This window comes from Columba livia, chromosome Z, assembly GCF_036013475.1.
Source record: "Columba livia isolate bColLiv1 breed racing homer chromosome Z, bColLiv1.pat.W.v2, whole genome shotgun sequence".
Taxonomy (NCBI): Eukaryota; Metazoa; Chordata; class Aves; order Columbiformes; family Columbidae; genus Columba; species Columba livia.
The window spans coordinates 66,063,009-66,085,763 of NC_088642.1; the positions used below are offsets into that span (position 1 = coordinate 66,063,009).

Below are 22,755 nucleotides of genomic sequence, written 5' to 3' on the forward strand. Positions count from 1 at the left end.
ATCTTCTTACTAGATCATGGCACTAAGTGTCATGTCCAACCTCAGTTTAAAAACCTCCAGGGATGGCGAGTCCACCACCTCCCTGGGCAGGCCATTCCAATGCCTGACCACTCTCTCTGTAAAGAATTTCTTTCTAATATCCAGCCTAAATTTCCCCTGGCAGAGTTTAAGCCCATGCTCCCTTGTCCTATTGCTGACTGCCTGGGAGAAGAGACCAATCCCCACCTGGCTATAACTTCCCTTCAGGTAGTTATAGCACAAAAACCTGGGCAATACATTGAGTTACAGTACAGTACAAAGTAGGCAGAGGACCTCACAGAGAAAAAGAAGGCTTCCAAGTACCATAGAGACCCACTTATTTGTTACATGGATGAGCAGACTGTTTTTGTTACAGCTTTTCAAAAATTCTAATATATACTTTAAAATTACAAAATAGGTTCTACCATATCAGTAACAGGAGCAGCCTGAGACAGCAGCAGCTATCAGGTTATCACTGGGAGAAGACAAAATTAGAAAGACCACTGCAGAGGAACCCAGCATGGGCCATCTCAAGATGTTATTAGGGATTGCTATTTTTTATTGTGACAGCAGACACCTAAAATCCTTTCTTTCAGATTGATGGAGCTGAATCTGCAGAATTACTCCTCCATCAGTTATAAACCTCCCTGCTTGCTCCATCTGGTTATTTTGATAAGGATAAATGATGTATCCCATCTCTGATACAACACAATAGTTTTTCAGAATGTCCTAGTTGTTGCTGAAATTAACATAAAAGTTCCTAACCCTGCCTCACTGAAAGTTTAAAGTGTCTAAAGGGAGATGAGAGGAAGACATTGCTGAGTAATGTACTCTTGGAATAATTTTCCCTCCTTACTCTGCAGTTGCTTGAAATTGAAACCATTGTCTTGAATGATGAGGCTGCTTGACCTTGCAGATTTCTGAGAAACTACTTCATTAAAATGCAAAATGATAGCGTACGGACATTGCTGTGATATGTGATTCCTTAAGATTGCCTTTTCTTCATTGTTTTCACCAAACAATCTCAGTGGAAAAAGTCTTACAAAGCAAGACCAGTTTTCTTCTTAAGCTACTGAACTCTAATAGAGTCTGTTAGAGTTTTCGTACATCCCACAGACTGATTTATGTACACCCTAACAGGTTACACCAGGTTATGTCTTCCCTTATTGACCTTTGTGGGTTTTTCTGCTGAAGACAAAAAAATACTCTGAAGACATATTTCACTGCAGCAGCAAGGCCAAACTCTCAGAACAGGATCTAACTGGATCTGAAAATTGATCTTTCCTTACATTAAAATGCTGAGTGTTGAAGTGCAGTGCTGAGGTTTTTTTGTTTCATAGATTTTACTCATCCCATTTACGTAACAGTAATGCTTTTTTGGGCTGACAAGGATCTTTAAGCAGTATCTCAGTCTGAACAACCCAGATTAACAGAAAAGGTAATTTAATGTTCTACTATTCTTTTCTTGCCATGGGAGACTCATTCTCATTACTGATCACTCAAGATATCAAAGACTATCTATCTCTTTTAGATTGTTGACTCTGATTCTCAATTTCTATTCCCAGAGACCAAAATTATCTGCAAACAGTGAAGAATTAAAGCTATCTGCCAATATTTGGTGCACTGATGCACTGGTTGGCCAGAATAATTTTGTCATTTCTTCACTTCCAGCTGTGTAAAGCAAACAGAATATTTTCCCAAAGAGTCGCCCTACTACACATCACAGTGTTTTTCCCAGTATTGCAGAAAAACTTGGATAACCTCTCCCTGTTACAAACATGTTTTGGTATAAATTATGTTCCTTGTGAGGGACAGTTGTGTTTAGGAAGCAGCTAACAGACATAAACACACTCTGTTACTTGTACACATAATTTTTCCTGTGGTTTGGAGAACATTTCAAGGAAAGAATTTCACCTACAGTGGTATTGCTTGGATCATGAAGAAAGCAAGATGATCTCTGATTTGGACTAACAATTTTGTTAATCAATAAATAACTGAAAGCAACTAAAATATCAAAACCTAAACCTGGGATGATTCAAAACAAAACATGTCTATTGCCTTTTTTGCATGACATTGCTGTGTGCAAATGCAACACAGTTCATCTCACTTTTAATAAGGGGAGGCTCATGTTATGGTATAGACCACTGCTCAGCCATCTGTTGCAGTACATTTATTGTGTCACTACAGCCTAGGGAGAAGCCTAAGAAGTAAAGTGTACAATCAAAAACATTACAAAAGCTGTGTCAGGGATTCTTTTTAACAAGCTCTCTCCCTCTATGCAGGTTTTGTTGTCTCAGTAATAAAGAGCAGTGCCCAAGTTGAGCAAAATCAATTCAGCAGCACCTTCCCACTTGTTTGCCTACTCCGGATGCAGGCGCTACTAATAAAACTGCTAACAAATTAAAAGACATTAAATAGGGTCCTGGCAGGGCCAAATTTTGCAGTAAGATACTCTGGAGAATTGCAGCATATTTAAGAAAGCATCTAGCTCAACTGTATAGCTATTTCAGTAGCCATTGTGCACATTAGACACAGTTATGTAGTTACTTATTTTCTACAAAAGGTGCATGTTAAAATGAATATATTTAAGTGTTTACTTACTTCTTTTGCAGATTTTTACCATATTAAATAAGATTTATAGAAACATGTGCATCCTATGTCTCATTCAGCTAAATGTATTATTTGTCTTAAGAAAACAGAAGGCAGGATAGAGAAGTTCGTGTACAGCTCTTGTTTTATAACTACTTTGAACTGTCTCATGAAGCACAACATGAAAGGCTAGACTCTTAAGAGGTTTTGTGCAATGTGATGATAATCAAACAAATAATTTCCATTATCTATATTTAGTGCTGCAAACATTTTATCTGATAAGTAAAAACATATTTCCTAACGTAATACACTCCAGACTGCCATCTTACCTTGACACTGAAGGGCAGGGCCAACAGAGAAGAGCTTTTATATATGTCAAACCATATACTGGGTTCAATTATAAACGAAGATTAACTGTATTGTAGACAGTGTATATTAACAACTTATTGCTATTAGGATGTATACTCTCAGTGAAAAGCACAATCAAGAATGCAATATATTTAACAATACAAAAATAAAAAGAAGAATTAAAAAGACATTAACCTCTTCTTCAACGTTATGGGCAATTCCATTCTGCACTGGTCCTGAATCACTTGGTGGTGTTACTGCAACTTCCACTTTTGCACTTTTTTCTGTGGCATCATCCATAAATAAGAGTAGGAAAACAACAGAAAATAATATTAAGTAACAAATCTATTAATGAAACCGCTGTTATATATTCAGTCTGTGTAAAACATCAAATACTGAATGTGGACCACCATCTGACTTAAAAAGAGAGAAACAAAAATTCTGCCTTCCCTTTGACCTATACACATTTTTAGTAAAATTCTTATGAGTGGTAAGCTTGCATTTACCGGTACTCATGTCCTAGAAAAAATCATATTATTTGCAATATTCAGTGTTCCCTGTTTATGCTAAACTGTCTGAGCCTAACACTGCAGGTAAAAAGTGACATAAGGTATTCTCCCCAGACATAACAGAATGCACCATGTTGCACTTAGAGGTGAGGGGTATGTTCAAGAAGATATAACTTTTATAACACATAATTAGCCTATAATTAGCTATAATTAGCAAAATTGCTTCTAAGCTGTAATTATGCTCTTTCTCATTCAAAAATAGGGTGAAAGAGTAAATGGATAGCCTAATAACATCCAATAACAGCAGATGATCATTAAAACAGAATCCTGTAGTCCTTGTACTAAACTTTTACAGGAATTAAAAATTAAAATTAAAATTGGGCCTTTGGTTTCTGATGCCAAATTTATCAAAATTTGTTCTTACTGTCTTGGAATTCTCTAACCAGTAATTATCTCTTTAAGTATGTACTAGATAAAAATGTCAATGGCCAAAAATCCCGGGGATGATATAAAGTTATGGGGAATAGCAATATGAAATGCCTTATGGCATGCTCTTGTTCACTGAAGTAAATACAGCTGTCTAGTTACATTACTGGTGTCCTGAGATTCTTCTAAATTAAAAATCTGAGATCACAGCCACAGTAGAGCACCAGACTATCTGTAATTATTTCAGTGCATGTGTTTTGTCTCTTAACCCCGCAGCCAGCATTATGGTTTATTAACAGAGTGTCCCATCTAACTGCTTGATTCTGGAAGCAAATAGTACCTAAACATAGCTCAAGGTCAGAAAAAGTGTCAACTGATAAAAAGATTTAGCTTTTATCAGACACATTTGCATCTGGCTTTCCAATGCAAAGAACATGCTTAGGTAAAGGAGAGAACAGGACATAGTAGGTATTTTCTTTTAGTACAAGAACTTTTTAAATAAAATACAAATTCTTACACTTAATGGAAAATCATAGTAAGATAAATTTGCACAATTAACATAAATGGGCCTAAATGACTCTCAGCAAGCAGCAGACAGACAAATCAAATCTAAATATGAAGGGTGTTCTTGTGACAAGGGTGATACCACATAAAACAGATATTCTCCTAGAGCAGTTCAATAAATTAATTAAATTGCCACAGATAAACTGTGAGGAAGTTTTCTCTCTCTGTTTCTGTCACTTCAACGCATATCCAAAATCAGCATTGCTGTTTTCTTTTCAGTCCTGCTGGGAGGCTTTCTAAATGACTTAGCTCCCTTTTCTTGCACTTAACTCATGTTTTGTCTGTAAGTTTCATACTCTTTTGTATAGGGCATCAGAATACTTTTCCTAAGATAGCATAAATGAAGTAGAAGAAATTAATTCCTAAGGATTTTCAGGCAAAATAAAACAGTGAAGAAGGCCCTCAGGAACAGGTGATAAATCTGCACTGCAGCACTCACCATGATTAGCAGCTCCATTCTGCCTTTCACTGTCTTCCACCTGGCACTTCTTTTTGGCGATCTTATGCAGGATTGAGGCCCTTTCCTTGAACCTTCCTAAAAGAAAGCATTGTCATTATTAAAAGGCAGCCATTTAGAGAAGCAAAGTTTCTTTGCCATAGCTTAGGCTCCACAATCAGGGCCGATAATCCATTTCCATCGGTCCTCAAGCAGCAAATGTGTTACTAAACACTACCTTATGTTCTCATATATACTTTATTTTCTTTTAAGTGGAAATAAAAATACATTTTTTTTTTTCTATTCTGATAACGCAGTAAGGAACAAGAAATTGAAAACAAAAGCTCTTCCTTTTCTTCGGAAGCAGTCAGCAAATTTCCACCTATAAAAGTGCTGGTGTGGGATTTCAGCCTAAACAGAAGATGAATACAGATTAATAAAAATACCAAACACTTTCAGGTCTCAATTAGCAGTACAGGAATACAGAATTTCAGGTGAACCCATATATTGCATTATGGTGAGTGTAGTTTACTTTGTCACTTCGTGTTCAGATACGTGCCTGTGACTTCTAAAGATACCTCAGAAGGGGAAGAAAAAAATCTCCAGAATACATTATTTCCATACCAGTTTCTCAAAGGTAAGTTTCTTTCTCAACCTGCCAAGTGGTTTTTGTCTCACATGAGGTTAATGACACAGATGATCACCTAGATTGTCTCCAGGGCAACTCATCCCATCCCAAGAGGGATCCCAGGTCCTGCCACTCTTTCTTGACCATGGAGTCCAAATGACACATTCAAACTAGGCAATACCAAAGACGGCAAATATTAAGTGAAATTAATTTAATCCTTCGCCTACATTGGTTGATCTTCCTATGTAAGGGCTCTTCGGACATTTTATGACAGTCTATGCTGTGTAGAAAGATGATGTATCTGCCGTTCCTTATTGCTATCCTCATTGCTCTTGCTCTTTAAGTATTTTTTAAAATATTTTTTAAAGTATAACCAGTGGTTATAATATAATACACTTCTAAGTATCACTGTTACTGTACAGGGTCTGTGACTTTTAATTCTTCATCTCCAGTTAAAAAAATCCATTGAAAACTCATGGTGTCCCTGCAGCAAAAACAGTGCAGGCTTAAGACCAGATGTTTCAATGGAATCACATAATTGATTAACAGTGGGAAGTAACAGTGAGAAGTCACAAATTAACTCAGGTAGTTGGAGAACAGTCACTGTTTCAAAGCTAAAATAAAAGACAAACAAATCATTAGTCAAAAAAGAGATCCTATCTTCTCACAAATGGGAACTTCAAAACCCTGTACCAACACTTTTGTATGTGAAGAAGCACTTGCACAGTCTACACGGACTAGCAGCTATCATTTGATGGGAAGTGGAATTAACAGCAAATCACTTGGAAAGTAATAAAAATATCACAAAGATTTAATAAGCAGGACTGTCTTTTCAGCAGCACACATCTTTTCACAAAGACACCATGCTCAAAAAAATAAAATTAGCCACTCACAATATAACGCAAAGATTATATTTTTCGTGCATTATACCTAGAATAAAATTGCCTGCAGAAGAGTATCTAAGAGTAGAACATAATCATAAATAGCAAGACATCTCACTATTTCCGTTCACTGGGTCAGTGGCAGAGATTTTAGTTAGGATACAGAGAGAAAGATAATTGCTTGGGATATCAGAGAAAGAAAAAAAACAGAGTAAAATGCAAATCCTATTTCTCAATACTTTAAGCTGAAATGCTAGGAGTCAAGTCTGTTCCTAACTTCTTTTGAAACACTAGGGGCATCTAAAAAATGCTTATCCAGAAGCATGTGTAGATACTGAAAGGTGCCTTCGTAATTTTCATACAACATGTATGTCAGTTTGCTAAAGGATTGCTTTAGGTTTCAGGCTCCAAATCAACTTCATATGTTTGGGAATTTGGCTTGTGATGCCCCAAATACACAAATTCATGTTTTGCAAGTGATGCAAGTGATGTAGCTGAGACATTTCCTGAGAAATATCTGCAGAACCATCCATTCTCCACCTACCCCAGGTTGGTGTAAACCTTTTAAATTCAGGTTCAATTTTAGAAGTTTCATTAAAGTGATGCAGAATTTTGTAAGGATAGTCTAGTCTTTTGTTTGAGAACATTTGAAATTGTTTAGGTTTACTTAACAGAGAAACTTGAGTGATCATTGAACTGAAGATGTCTCCACAGCCATTCACTCCATTTCAGATGAACTTAATGAGAGTTGTCTTAAATTTTTTTTTCACATTTCCAAAAACCATTTCCCACTTTTAGGAAGAATTTCTTACAGTGACTTATAGTGACACTGAAAATTACACTGCTTCATTCAGGAGACTGTTCCACAACTACAAGTTACTATCACGGAAATTAACCTCAACATTTGAAATGGAAATCGTATTTTAGTTTATTTTTATTTCTCAGCACATTAATGGTTGAGCTTATATTGTTTTACATCATTACCTTCCATTTGATTCACACAGTGTACATAACATAAAGTGAGGAAATTATAAAAAAACATAATATCACCTGTCAAAAGCATGAAACAAACTGAAAGGAGCAGTACTAGCCTGCATGAAGACAATGAGATGTAAAAACACAGTAGAGCTAAGTCTTTTCCATCCCTTCCCTTGCCATTTTCCTCTTTCGAATCAAAACTGTTCAGCAAAGGAGAAGCACAGAGCCATCAGGAAAAATGGCCAGCTCAAGATATTTCCAAGTCATTAAAATTTACAGAAAGCCCCAAAGGTTTCATCTTAGGCAAGGACCTTCTCTCATGCCTTTTTTCTCATCTTTAGGTGTGGTTACTAAAATAATCCATAGGAATTTTATGATACGGTTCTTATTGCTAGCAGAAGGTAGGAGTTTAGCAGTCCTATGTATTATACTACAAGTTTGACTACCTAAGAGGAATTCTAAAACCACCTGGTACCATGAGAGTTTAGGTAAATGAAAATGTTTTATTCTATGGACTCAAAATAGGATAGATTGCTATAGAAAATTCTTAATTCATCTAGATTTGGCAAATTCAGAGAGATTGTGCAGCTCATTTCAGTTTACAAAGGATGGGGTAGAAGGAACAGGAGATCAAAGCCAGGTGATTAGCAAAGAAGGTAGCTTAAAACTAAATCATTTTTGTTTGAATATAGGCAAGCAAATGGGTATTGTATAATAGAGATGTGCGTGAGTAACCACAGCTGCCATCACTGGCAGCTATTCTTCTTCTGATTGAGTATATATTATAAAGACAATCCTTGGACTACAATCTGAATTGCAGACTACAGATTCCCTGGGTCAGAAAAGTCTTTGATTTGGCAGGAAAAAAGCTCACCTTCAGGAATTAACTCATTTAAAAAATTTAAAACTCTACCATTTTCTAGTTCGCAGGTCCATATCAAATTGAAATTATTACATCTCCAGAGCAACAGCCAATCTTTCATGAGTCTGAAGATATAAGATCTGTGGCTGTTGAGCAGTCTGAGCTGCTCCTACCAGTCCTGCTCGTGGTCAGCTGTGGAACACAACTAGTGGGTCACAACCAATCAGTTCCAGAAATCCACCCCGTGGGTTTTCTCCTTTAAATTTAAAATCCTGTAGAAGCATAAAATTATAATACATATGCAGTTTTGTCATATTGTAGGCTGTTTGCGGAGGTTGCTTGACAGCATGAGACTACTGTGAGGGTCTCTTCCCATCTGGTAAGGTATATTTTCCCCTCAAGTTGGGCCTGATTAATTAATTAATTTAAAGTAACCTTCTGACCAAATAGGAGCAAACAATAGAGATAAGTGTCTGAGACCTGAAGCACAATGGCAAGTTGGCCATTAGGCTATATCTGATTGTGCATTGCAACCTCACCATCCTGTTTTGATTCTGTTCTGATGCAGCAGCAAGAATAGATGTGCCTGTGCTTCTCCACCAGAAGACTGAAAGATCTGCTGCCTACCCCTGCTCAGGGTTCAAGGACCTGGAAATAAGGATGTACTAGATTAGAAAACACTCATGGATTTTTAACTGGGCTTCCATGCTACTGTGACTAACTTTCTGTACAAAATATATAAAAGGCTCTGTCAAGAAAGGAAGGGAAAAAGAAAACGGATAATGCAAATAAGCGTGATGCAGACTGATAATGATTATACTTTTGTCTATCCAAGCAGAAGGTTCAAAATATAGCACACACTTTGATCTAAATACATCTCTGGGATACACTGATCATTACTTGCTTTGTGAAAGGCATGAGAAAATGATGATGACTGTTATATTTGAAAAGGTAAACTGTATCACAGACTCTTGTCAGTGTTAATACATCCAAAGACAAAGAGCTTCCTTTCTTATTTTTGCTACTGGATTTTTGCTGTTGCTACAGTATGGTCTGGGATTATTTATTCATGAAGAGTGCTTTCTGAGATGACATTGAAAATGATCAGCATTACTTCAGCATAGGGACAGCACATATATATATATATATATAATGTGTATCATACTTGTACGTGTATTTCCCCACAAATAGCAATTAACTTTCAACAGAGTATTTATGAATATCTGGACACCTTTCTGTGTAACCTCGTCTGGGTGTTCCTGCTCCGGCAGGGGGATTGGACTAGATGATCTTTCGAGGTGCCTTCCAATCCCTGACATTCTGTGATTCTGTGATTCTGTAATGTGGTGATTGCTTTTGAAATGGTAGACTTAATACTTTAGCATAAAAAGTAAAAACCTTAACATACCCAACTCTGAGTCTAGAATTGGGTATACAACATACCCAACTCTGAGTCTAGAATGAGAAATGACATCTTGATTGTAATGAAGACTGAGATGAGACATAATACAAAAGCTTTAGCTCTGGAAGCTGTAGCTGAATGGCTTGAGTTAGCAACTCATTTTCAGGTGCTTGAGAGGTGTCTTCAAACAACATAGACACCACTGTTTGCCTGGAAAAGTCTCCTCTCAGACATCTTTTCTTATATCGGTATGACTCCTGTGAATCAGATGGTGAATCTGGGCAATGGAGGGTGTTGTGGCAAGACTTTCCCTATGAGCTGGTGCTCATGCAGGCTACAGAAGAAAACAGCATCTTCCAACATCAGGCACCAAGGCAGAACGAACCATCTCCTACATCCAGCCCCAGAATAGTGTGGTTATATTTGAAGTATCAACAGCAGATACAGAAAAGAGGATATAGTCAAAAGTTATCATTTCCCCCCTTGCTCCCCTCCCATCACATCCCAGAAAAATGATCACAAGTAAGTCATATAATGAAGGTTTTCTTAAACCTTTTTAAACGGAAGATTAATCTAAACTAGAAAATAACTGTGTTTCTACAGAGAATTAAGCTATTTGTCTTCTATTTCCAACATTAAAAGTAAGTAGGAATAGGCAGCTAACTTTTCTATGGGTCACAAGCTTATCTCAAACACACCAGTAATTACTAAGCCAAACATCCATGAAACCATCTGTCTGGCATTATAATCAGAGAGCTGGACAAGAGGTCTTGATCCTACAGACAATCAGGTCTCAGCTCAGGGAAACTTTGAAGTTATACAAATGATGACTGCACTGGGACTGAAAGCATGCGCTGCAAATTTAGAACACAGTTAACTACTTTTCCTGAATTAGTATAATGAACTGGAACCCTTTTGAATCAGCAGAAACATTTCCTGAGATTTAACTGAGCCCTGATTCAGGCCCTAATTACTTCCTTCTTGTACTGCTAGAATCAGGATTTTAAATTGCATAATTTTTGCATTGCAATTAAGCATACAATTAATACTCCAGGAATAGTCATGCTTATTTTTTAAAGTTTATTCATTACTTTTGAATGATACAGTAAACTGAAGTCAATAATTGTTCTCAAACTGAGTGATTTCAACATCCACAAATTAATTTCTTTTCTTGAACGTATTGTAAAATGACATAAAATAAGCATCTACGATCTCTGTTAGACTGCGCCATATAATTTGCGAGTGTGGTTTTCCATGTATATTCTTTAGTAAAAGCATTCCATTGTATTTCCTTATCTGAAATAGCAAAACAGAAATGCTGAAAGCAAAAACTGGAAAAAAGAGCCATAACCGATTATGCCGTCAATGAAGACATGCAAAAAAGGAGTTATTCAAAAATGGAGAAACTGAAAATAGGACTCAGAAAAATGAAGGAAAAATTAAACACAGAAAAGACACTTAAATGGCTTCAAAAAAAAGCTGATACAAACAATTCTAAAATACTTCTTACCTTCTTCAGTCATTGTGTCATAATATTTTAGGTTTCCATATGATCCAAGCTCTACAACATCACAGTAAAAGACACAAAGATAAAGAACCAGCAGACATTCAAGAAGTGTACATGTTTTTGCATGTGCTTCATAAACTCAAACAGTGATTATGCAAAAAATTCTGCAGGACAGCAAAACACAGATTACAGAAAGGGCAGTGCCTTCCCCCCCGCAACATTTCACAAGTCACTGGCTTTAGATAAGTAACTTGCTAAAGTGAGATGAAGGCGAAGCAATGAAATCTAAAATTCAGCCTTTTCAAGGTGATTGCCAATTTGGTGCCTCTACATTTGGGAAAATACAATAAACCTCAACAGTACCTAATCAGTGGGAGCTTTGGGAACTACTTTTAACATTCCCCAGATGAAATACAAAATACTAGACATCCAAATTAAACAAAAAATCTCAAAATTTATAATCTAAGAAATTGTTCATAATGGTGTCCCACAAACATTGTTTTGATACCAGTGCTGATGCTGACTTGCTTTAGAGGGGTTACTTAATTTAAGCACTCTTTTGTCAGTTGTGAAATCACAAAAAAAATGTATTTGCTCACTTTATCAGGTGGCATGGGACCTAAGTAATTAAATCGCTAAACAGTAGTGAATATATTGCATTACTATGTTCTAGCAGGGCAGAGAAAAGAATAGAATGCAGATGTCTCCAAATCTTTAGGGCCTCTATTATTTTTCTTTGTGATACAATCTTGTATGAGATCACCTTTTTTTCTCGAGATGTTGCTTTGCATTTCATTTTTTAAAGTGTTTTTTTTTTCTTAAAGTTTGCCATACATGTAAATATATGTACTTATATAAAATACAATCATTAACATAGGTCTACAAAACAGAACAGAGAAAAATTAAGCACAAGAAGGAATTTATAAATGATTTGTCGGAGGAATGTGTGGATGAGTTCACTCATCATCTTTTATGTAAAGTTTTACAACTGAGCCTCTGAGCATCCAACCTTTGATAGAGTGTAATCATTAAAAAATGGATAATTAATGGTTTGGTACTGCTGTTTTCTTTGGAAATATTCTCTCTTCATATGTACGAAAATGCTTAAGCAATTAAATACACAAATGCTATCCAATTATTTTGGTTTTGGCTGATGCACTTCCTGATTTTTCAACATTTTTTCACACAGGTGACTTTCAACAGAGGTCCGGCTATTAGTTTTTAACTGTAGAATACCAAGATGTTATGCAAATCTGATACTTTGAAAGGTCCTTTTATTTTTATTCTGTCTGCAGATACTTGAATCTGCCAAATGAACATTTCTTATGTTATTTGCAGAGACAAAGCTTTATGCCATGAAACTTAAAAATACATTAAATGATCCCTGTTAATTTTTTAAAAATAATTATGGTTAGATTGTAATAATTGTTTCATAGACATACTTTATCAAAACCAGTTACAAATATTGATTTACTGACATAATACTGATGCATTAACATACAATGCAGTGACTTATTTGTACATAAGTGTGCTCAATAGAATATGACATCACTCTCTCTTAAAGCAAATATATAATTTAAAGTCAGAATTTAATATATTTTTTTATAACGATATACAACACATATATTATTTTGTAAAAATGTTCTTAGCGTTACGACATAATCTTTGCAGCTGCTTTTACGTAAAAGAAACTATTGTCCTACCATCTTGATTTTAGTCCTAAAGATTTGAATTCCTTAGCCAGGAAGAGCTCCCAATAACTTCAATATGGACTTCCCTGCACAGAGCATTTGCAACCATATATGCTGTTTCATTATGGCTCAGTATCTGCTGACTCTACAGCCAGAACCTTTCCTTAAAATTATTCTCACTGATGTCTGCCTTGATGTGTCTGAGATGTGCTTGGCTAGAACTTGGGGTGAGGCATCCATTGGAGGATGAGGACGGGGGTGGAAAACAGATTGCAAAAGGAGTCCAAGTGTAACCAGAGAAATGGAAGTACATGCAGGAGACAAAACTGCAGGAGAGGGGGTGTATAAACTCATGGAGAAAAAAGAGTAAGGATCGGAGTGCAGAAAGACAAAGTTGAAAAGAAGGTTGCACCATAGCAACAAACTTAAGAATTAACAGAATGATAGCAGAGGGTCTCTGACTTAATGGATGAAGCAGAAGGGGTTTCAGAGGAAGCCAATAACAATGGTGAATTATGCTAAATGTCCAGAAGAAATAAAGGGGGCATCAGAAAAGCAGGGTACTTGACATACTGGCAATTCGGTTTAGATCTATTTGCTTCCTATCTGAAGTGACAGATACAAGACAAACAGGAAAGAAAAAAGGAGACCGAAGAGAAAAGAAACAAGGAGATGCATGATGCTGACGATAATCATGTTCCAGGCACTTCAGCAATTCAACACGCCGAGGATTAAACTAGGTTAATTCTTGCAGTTAGCAAAATTATTTCCAGGAAAACTCTAATCTTGCTGGTGAGATTACATTTCTCAAAGCTTTTATAGCAGATCACTTTATACAATCACCAGCACATTGACTGTGATGCAAAACTATGATGCCAGAAAAGGTCAGCTGCAAGTATTCACATTAATTATTTTGTGGATTTCAAGATTACTTTGGCCAGTGCTGCTCAGCACAACAAAAGGTTTGCCTTTGTACAGTGTGCCTCCAATATACTGCACTGTCTTCTGCTGTAAAATTTGGACTAAATCTGCTCTTTAGTATCTATTTTTGAATTTTCCTGTTATATTATAATAAGATGCTGTTCAATATAACTCTCGGTAAACTCAAACTGAAATACTTTTTAAAAAAACTATTGTATTGCAAAAAGTTCTCAGCTTTTAAAATAAACTGATTTTAGATGAAATTGGAAACCTAAAATACTGTCATAAAGAGTGCTTGAAAGAGTACCCCCAAATCTAACACTATTGAAATTTGATGATTCCAGTTTCATGAACGTGCAATGTGGTTCCCACAGGGAGGTCACAGCAGACAGACTGACTGACTGCCAGTACGTGCATCCCTGCTGGTCGCATGAAACAAAGAGGGTGCAGAGATGCAGATTAACAGCTGATCCTCAACAGTAACAGAGTCATTGAATTAATTTGTGCCCTTCTGCATATTTTTTACACCAGAAGAGAACAGAGCTCCTGATAATCCTGTCTGACATTCCTGAAGGATTACAACAACTTTTGTCTTATGTGTATGTGTATGGAGGTGCCACATGATATCAAAGTAAACAGAAAGAATAATGTTGTTAGTCAACAGTGCTATGCTATTTGTAATTTCAAATAATATATCTAATTACTCAGTTTATTTTCAATGTTCACTCATTAAGTGTTGTAGGTATGGTCTGTGGTGAAATACTCATTTCTGCCTTTTAAGCACAGTGCCACAGGTTGCCATAGAAAGAAAGTGTAGCCAGTACTTCTCTTCGCTCTCCCACTACGAAGATCTCAGATACAGACTGCAGTTGACCCTAGTTACGTCAGAAATTAGCTTGCCTCAGAGTTTCTCAGAATACTTATAAGGTATGCAGCTATTTTAGACATAGCAACCTGCACTGCTAAAGGTAGGTATCCCTTCACAAAACTACGAACTCAGATTCTCAAAACAAAGTAATGTGTTGTGGGTTTCTGTGACAAGCATAAGATTTTCACTTTGCATAACAAACATATTTGTATGAAACTCCATGTCACACTTCTCCAAAGTAATTAACAGCTTCAACACTGACATCTTTTACTCAAAACTAAACTGCTCAAGTGAAATCTCTCAAGACAATCCCTAAACTTTTAGCGCAATTCTGCTGTTCCTTGTATTTGACCCCCGCAGTCCTGAAGGCATCAAAGCATAATCCTTTATCAGCATCAGTAGGAGCCTGACTTAAAAAGAATTGTGAGGCACTCTGGAATAAGCAGATAGGGAACATATATTTTTCCCGCATTTTCATATCCATAAATTCAGCCTTTCAAAAGACTGAATATGTAGGACATAAGGGAGAAGTAAAATGAGAGAGTAAGGGCTCAAAACTGATAACGAAACTGAGAATGACCATGCATCCAAGAGCTGCAATTTAAAATCAAGCAAATAATTATTAAAAAGATTGTAAACATGAAACCTAACTAAATATTGGAGACAGAAGAGAATTTTTGTGAGAGAAGTTGCACACATAATTCTGAGACTCAACAAGTTCTTGATGGTCAAAGACTTTAATTTGTTTATCCACTCTTCAACTGTATATCTTTCTGATATGACCTCTAACTTGCAATTACCATTATAATAATGATTTACAGGACCTCCTTTCCTAATTTGCATCTTTCTAAAACAAGGCTGAGGAGTTAAGCCAAAGGATTTATAAGAGTTCATATTACAACATCAAGGAGGACTAGATCATTTTTCCTTAACCTTTACTGTCATTTCTTCTAGTTGTCATGGTCTTAAGAAAGTTCAGTTAGATGATCAGAGAATCATCCCTAAATGAAAAAAGAAGGCCGCTTCAAAAGGCTTGCTAGATAAGTTGTAGTGGCTATCCGGTCTAAATTGGAATCAAAGCTTGAGTTGGTTTCATCAATGACGTTACATCAGGATCAAAGAACACTCATTGCTAAAATCTGGTGAAAGATCTAGTGGAGATTAACATTAGAGGTGTAAAATGCAAGTCCTAACTTCTACCAGACCTTCAATAAAAGATAATGCCTTTGTACACACATTATTTGAGGCAAAACACAAAAAATCCCATCAACTGAAGGAAACCAGGCACTGTGAATTTTTAAAAGGACTAATTATTTTTTCTTTCAATTAATGTCATCTTAAATTTGACTTCCACCTTTTATGAACTCCATTAAACCTCTTAACTTTCTCATAGATTACTTATATCCCATCTGGGATAGACTGGGACTGCTGTGGGATTTGGTATGTATTATCACTGCAGAATGCAGAGGAGAAAGAACAAACATTGTTTTAAAAAGCAAAAGACTATTCTCCTAGTGCCTCCAGATAATCCAAACTATGCAAGTTATAATTAAATGTTGTAGCCTACAATTCTACCTCTGGATCTTCAAGCTGCCTTTTCCTGCAGAACAGAGGCTTTGCCGCTGAGGTGGTGCAGTGGAAAATACAAAGGAACCTCTTTTGGATCTAAGTAATATAGTAAATAGTAACAGTTGCATGCATTTTAGAATTACATCTTTTTGGTTTATGCTGCTACCAGTGCTGCTTTATTAACATTCCTAAGCAAATAATGACAATCATGTAAATGAAAACTTTTAGATATTTGACCAGTAGGCACTACATTGGGAGTAACTAAATTATGCAGTACTTGGTACATCTGAGCTCTAAACACACGTGGCCACCTTCCATCTTGTCTTTAAATTGCAAGCCCTCTATTCCTGCTCTCTCTCCTCACGTGTCCTTACTCTGGCTTCTATTGAAAGTGTTTTTGTCCTGATAATAATCTTATTGAAGTTGCCTGCTTTTATTATAATTAGTTTATTGCAATTTTATCAAACTGGACTGTGAATAGGAATATAATTTAAAATTATAGAGTTCTGGGCAGCTCCGGATAGACACAACAACCAAAAGCAAGATCTGCCTATTACTTTGCTCTTAGTACAGCATTTAAAATGAGGACTGAAAGCCCACTGTTCTTACAGTCCATACTGCCTAGCAAACCTTGTGGTGAAAATTTGTCAGAAGATCCATGTGGTTTGAACTGATATGGGTTAAAGAATAAATATTTTTAAGTAGGTGATCAATGGCATATTATTAACACACATGCAACAGAAAATAACATAATTTAAATATTATGTGTCAGACCTTGTTTTTGCTATTATTAGGGGATTTTTAATAAATTATTAAGAAAAACATGAAGCTGCTTGCTCCTGAGGGCTTTGTTTCCTCTTCCATTTTCTTTCACTCGTAAGTTACCTTTGTACCTCCTGTCACCAAACTCTTGAAGACAGGTGCCGCACATTCTCTAGAATGTAATAACACCAAAAGACAACTGATATATAACAGCACTGACCCTGCTTGGGTTAAACACAATTCCCGCTGACTTTGAAGGGGGATTTATCTTTGAAGATCTTCTAAATATTAAGGAAAATGGGAAATGCAAGAGGCAAGAAGTGAAAACCTTTTCCTACTGATGACATTGGGGGCTTCACCACTGACTCTGATGCAGTCAGGACTTCAGCAAGTGTCTGTGGGACCAGGCATTGTAGGGAACTGGACACATATAATTACAACTGCAATAAATTCCAGCTGCTCTGATCTTCAGCATGTCCAAGGAGAATAAGGCAAGGGCAGCATATCTCACTATCCAGTCGTAAAACCTAACCAGCCTGTGGAGGATGAAGCCATCTGCCATGTGCAAACTGTACTAAAGGAGATCTTCCACTTTCAACTTCAATAGAAAGTCCCACATAGCTACTATTATCCCCTGATTTGTACAGGTTTATGAATTATTCATGTTCTTTGTTGTTAATACTTTTAACAAGGAAATTTGGAGTAAGGAAGAAACTTTAAACGAAGCTAAACCCATTAAGCATGGAAATGCGTAGTCAGGACAGCTGTACCCTGCTCTGGGATCACATTTGTATTTAAATATTCATGTCTTCCTTGCACACTCAGTAGGGAATCCCAGTAAGAATATGAAGAACAGGGCATCACTGGAAAATATAATGGAGCTGAGAGACTAGAATTTTGCCTGCAGTAAGCAGCTTGAATAGATTCTAGTTAAAAGAATAAAACATGACATGCAGAAATAATTTTTTTCAAAACCTCACATTTACCATAAAAACCCACAAATATTAAATTTCAGATTTTCAAAAATAAATTTTAAATAGGCATAAGAAACTTCCATTATTTAAATTTACTACCTACAAAGACCAAGACTGATTTTAAAGGGAGACCTCTTCTTCAATTTTTGAAGTAACTAGAAATTCTGTCAGTGAAACTAGCACAGTGCTGCCTTCTCTCTGTATTTTGGGACCAGCTGAAGTTAAGCAGACCTGACATTTATTGCTGCAGAGTTTAAGAGCATCACAATAAAGAGCTACATTTTGCCACTGAACTGCCCATTCTGAGATAAATTCGTAAGAGTTTCTTTGCACCCCAAGTTATGTGTAACAAAAACATATCAAACTTCTCATTCACATCACTACCTACAAACATGTTCTGTGGACAGGATAAAAGTTGCAAGCCCACATACCCTACAGTCATGGAAGTGCAGCCACTGTCTTTAGAAAAAGCAAGACCAACATCCCCAAAATATAAATGAGAATGAAGTGGTCCCTGCAGGTATGCTACATAAACCCACTCAGTATAATAATTTAGACTTCGGAAGTCTACTTCTTTTGTTGCAGATATACATCTGTGATTGATGTCTAGATAAATCAGCTGAACTAAAACTTAATAATAAAATTCTCTTCATTAGTCTAAGATATCATTTTCTCTACACCAAAATCACACAGCTTTGTAGACAGCTCATGTTCCACAGCTGTTACAGTGACATTTATATCTTACATGTGCTACACGGAAGTTTGTAAATTCAACTGGTATCCATATTTGGCTTTGAAAACTTAACTAATACAGGAGGAAATAGCCATTTAATCTCTTTCAACTTTCTGACAGATACTAACAGAGCTATCTAAATACCTTCTCTGCTTATTTAAATAGATCTGCCATTAGCTGCACATTATCCACAGCTTCTACTCTACCTATGCCATTTTGCACTCTTAGAGTGTGGGGAGTTCTACCTACAATTCCTGAATTCAGTTTGATGCTGGAGATATCTCTAAAAATACTCATCTCATCTACATTAACCATGCAACCTCAGGTACCTAAATTAAGAACAGAGTTTCTGTGGTCTCTACCCTAGTTGCAAGGTAAAGGGGCAAGGAGGCCTCACCAGCAAGTTAAGTGCCTCATTGTTTCACCTGTCTCATCTAGCTGTTTAAAATCTTCCCCAGAAAAAAGCTTTCTTGTTGTTAATGACTGAGCAGAGAATCATGCCACTGAAAGCTGAGTTAGCAATGTGTCCTTGCAACAGAGGTGGCCTACAGCATCCTTGGCTCCATCAGGCAAAGCAAGGCCAGCAAGTCGAGGGAGGTGATACTTTTCCTCCACCCAGTGCTGCTGAGACATATCTGGGTGCTGGGCTCACTAGTGCAAGGGAGTTGTGATAAACCAGTCCAGCACTGTGCCACAAAGATCATGAAGGGACTGGAGTATCTCTCATTTGTGGAGAGGATGAGTGAGCTGGGACTGTTCAGTCTGGAGAGGCTCAGGGAGATCTTACCACCATGTATAAATACCTGATGGGTTGGAAAGAAGACAAGGGAAAGAGATTCTTCTCAGAAATGTCCAGTGAGAAAGGAGTAGTCATGGGGTACCAATTAAAAACCAGAAAATTCCATCTGGACACATGAAAACATCTTCTGCTGTGATTATGGTCAAACACTGGAATGGGTTTCCCAGAAAGACTGTGAAGTCTCCATTTGTGGAGATGTTCAAGACATGACTGGACACAGCCCTGGGCACCCTGATGAAGCTGATCCTGCTTGAGCAGAGGTTTGGACTAGCTGAATTCTATAATTCAAGAGGTCCCTTCCAATCTACATGCACACACACAAAAACAACAAAACAAAACCAGATAACAAAAAACAACAAACAAACATCCCCCCAACAAAACAAAAACTGAAACACAACAACAAAACCCCACAAAACAAAAAAACAAACAAAAAACCAAACCAACCAACCAAAAAACCCCAAGAAAACATGAAAGCTAGATGTATAAAAAGGGTATGAGATATGGAAGATACGACACTCCATTTTGAATATAAGCCCAATTGGCCTTTTCATTAGTTTCCTATCTTCATATCAGACTGAGAGACCATGGGATGGAGATAAAGGGAAGACACTAGATTATAACTAACAGCTATTAATTTGTATGTGAGACTGGCAGGGAGCCCCTATCTTATCTGGCAGAACTCCTTTGCAAGCATTTCAGCCTTCAGCAGAGGAGAAAGCCAAAGCCCTCATGTTTTTCTGCTCAGAGGGCTGTTTTTCCCTGGTGCGCCAGAAAAGGAAGCAAGAACTGTTGCAAGCTGGGTAGCAGCAAGAGTGCAAGAAGAAGGATTCTGAGCTCCTTTGTGAGCCCAAGGGTATGCCTAAAGGACACTCAAGAATGGTGACCTAGAGCAGACATAATTAATAACATACATTATTATTTTTAATAATTTTGTCTAGATTTGCATATATCCTCAGGTTAGATAAAATATTGTGCCGAGTTCTAGGCCACTCAGTTCAAGAAGGACAGGGAACTGCTGGAGAGAGTCCAGCGTAGGGCAACAAAGATGATTAAGGGAGTGGAGCATCTCCCGTGTGAGGGAAGACTGAGGGAGCTGGGTCTCTTTTGCTTGGAGAAGAGGAGACTGATGGGTGACCTCATTCATTTTTATAAATACGTAAAGGGTGAGTGTCACGAGGATGGAGCCAGGCTCTTCTCGGTGACAACCAATGATAGGACAAGAAGCAATAGGTGCAAACTGGAACACAGGAGGGTCTACTTAAATATGAGAAGAAACTTCTTCTCAGTGAGGGTGACAGACACTGGAACAGGCTGCCCAGGGAGGTTGTGGAGTCTTCTTCTCTGGAGACATTCAAAACCTGCCTGGACACATTCCTGTGTAACGTCATCTCGGTGTTCCTGCTTCGGCAGGGGGATTGGACTAGATGATCTTTCGAGGTCCCTTCCAATCCCTGACATGCTGTGATTCTGTAAAAACATTTTTGTGCTTATAAGCCACAGAATAATTATTTCTTTCATCACCGGCATGGTGCTAGAAAATACACGGAAGTCCTGCAGCATGCACACGCTGGAACTGAGAACAGTGGAAGTGCTCAGGTTACTTCAGCCATGTAGGAGCAGAGCATTACCCATGGGTTGCTGCAGGCTGAGCTGCCTGGCCTTACTTCTCCGAGGATATAACAGATAGACAGCTTCAGCCAAAAAAAGGTTTCCAGTGGGAGCAAGCACAGACATGATGGTGCATTCTACCCAGGCCAAGAGAAGAACAAAAGCACAGGGGTTTGGAAAATGAGACAAAAGCTGGGAGTCTGCTGAGTGAACAGGCAGGTGAAGGTTACCCAACCTTCGTCAACTGTCTTTGGGGTAATCTGATATTTTTTGTGACATCTCAGAAAAGAACACAAGTAGCAGCATGAAATTAAGCAAAATAGTTTGAGATGAATGGAAAAGATAGGAAATTCTGAAGATCAGTATCTAGGAACACAACAGGATCTAGTGAATAAGTATAAATAATTTGCTACTATGTCAAAAGCTTTGAGGATCACGTCATTCTTTGTTTTCCTGAGAAATATGAATGTAGGTTTCTATTTTTATTTTGTCAGAGCAGACAGTGCCAGTACTGTACTGTTCTGCATTCAGTGAAGGAAACGACAGAATTGTCAGCTCAGCTTTATGTAACAGATGGTTACTTTTCTCACCAATAACATTCATCATGTTTATGTAAACAAACAAACAAACAAACAAAAAACAACAGCAACAAAAAAACACACACAAAAAAACCCAACAAAAGTAAAGCATATAAGATAAACAACACCTTTCCTGAAGAAAGGCATCCTGTAGTTTTCCACTTTGGAAATAGGACTAGAGAAGGGAATAGGAGAGAACTGCCAGAGATACCTGACTGGGGAATGAGCCATGACAGACATTCATATCACACTCATTTTCATGCAGAGAATGCCATTTTCATTTGAGTTACGTCCCTGTCACATGGGAGCAAGGGAGTCAGCACCTAGCTAAATCCTTCCTTGCAGAATATGTCTTCTTGTTCTGTGGCATCTTATCAGCAGACAGAAAAGGTGGTATGGGAAACACATGAAACATGTTCCCATGATAAGGGAAATATCTCACTCTTCCTGTATCCTGCTAAAGCTGTGCAAAAAAAGCAAGGTAGCCTCAAGTGGCATCTTCTGGTATCTTCTCTTTTCAACAAAGTACCCACAGAAGCCTTCAGAGGGGACAATCTCCCTCCACAATCCTCACTCTTTCATGTAACCTACAGCTTGTAGGGGGAAGGTAGGCTTACTATTGATGGCAGGCACTTTCATACAAATTACTTTCCATGCTTTTCCTTCCCATGTTCCAACTACAAAAAACCAGCCCTCTTCTATTAAAAAAATGTAAAGAGATCTTTGCAAATCCTGCACTTCTGTAACCCAGAAATGTCTGTTCCAAAAGCAGGACAAAGGTATCTGAGGTACAGGACTCAGAAGAAAAAAAAGCCACAAATGATCAATGATTGCCATGATTTATGTTCGAGTTGCTTGGATTTTGGACTGGGGCCTGACCAACACAGCAGGTCTGATGATGCATCCTTATTCATACGGGTAATGCTGTTATGAACAGTCCAGCTCACTACTTGGTGAATAAAGGATTGCCAGACCAGCACTTAAGCAGAAGCAAATATGGCACAGGATTTCCTGGGGATTAATGCTGGCTGGGAGTTGATGATAGCCTGATGCACATGGGGTCATTAATCTTAATCCTCAGGAAATTATCTGTACCAAGGTCAT

General features: G+C 37.5%; 1 protein-coding gene across 7 annotated transcripts in view; it reads right to left on the reverse strand.

The window, feature by feature from the left end:
* SLC24A2 (solute carrier family 24 member 2) overlaps window positions 1-22,755 on the reverse strand; it is a 106,161-nt gene that overhangs the window by 21,418 nt on the left and 61,988 nt on the right. For 4 of the 7 annotated variants that reach the window (XM_065046213.1, XM_065046214.1, XM_065046211.1 and 1 more), the window contains 3 exons: window positions 11,152-11,202; window positions 4,894-4,989; window positions 3,151-3,239 (listed from right to left, as the gene is read on the reverse strand). In XM_065046213.1, coding sequence (XP_064902285.1) covers window positions 3,151-3,239; window positions 4,894-4,989; window positions 11,152-11,202 — 236 coding nt within the window. The remainder of the gene's footprint in view (window positions 1-3,150; window positions 3,240-4,893; window positions 4,990-11,151; window positions 11,203-22,755) is intronic. The other 3 variants (XM_065046216.1, XM_065046215.1, XM_065046217.1) reach the window with 1 other exon arrangement.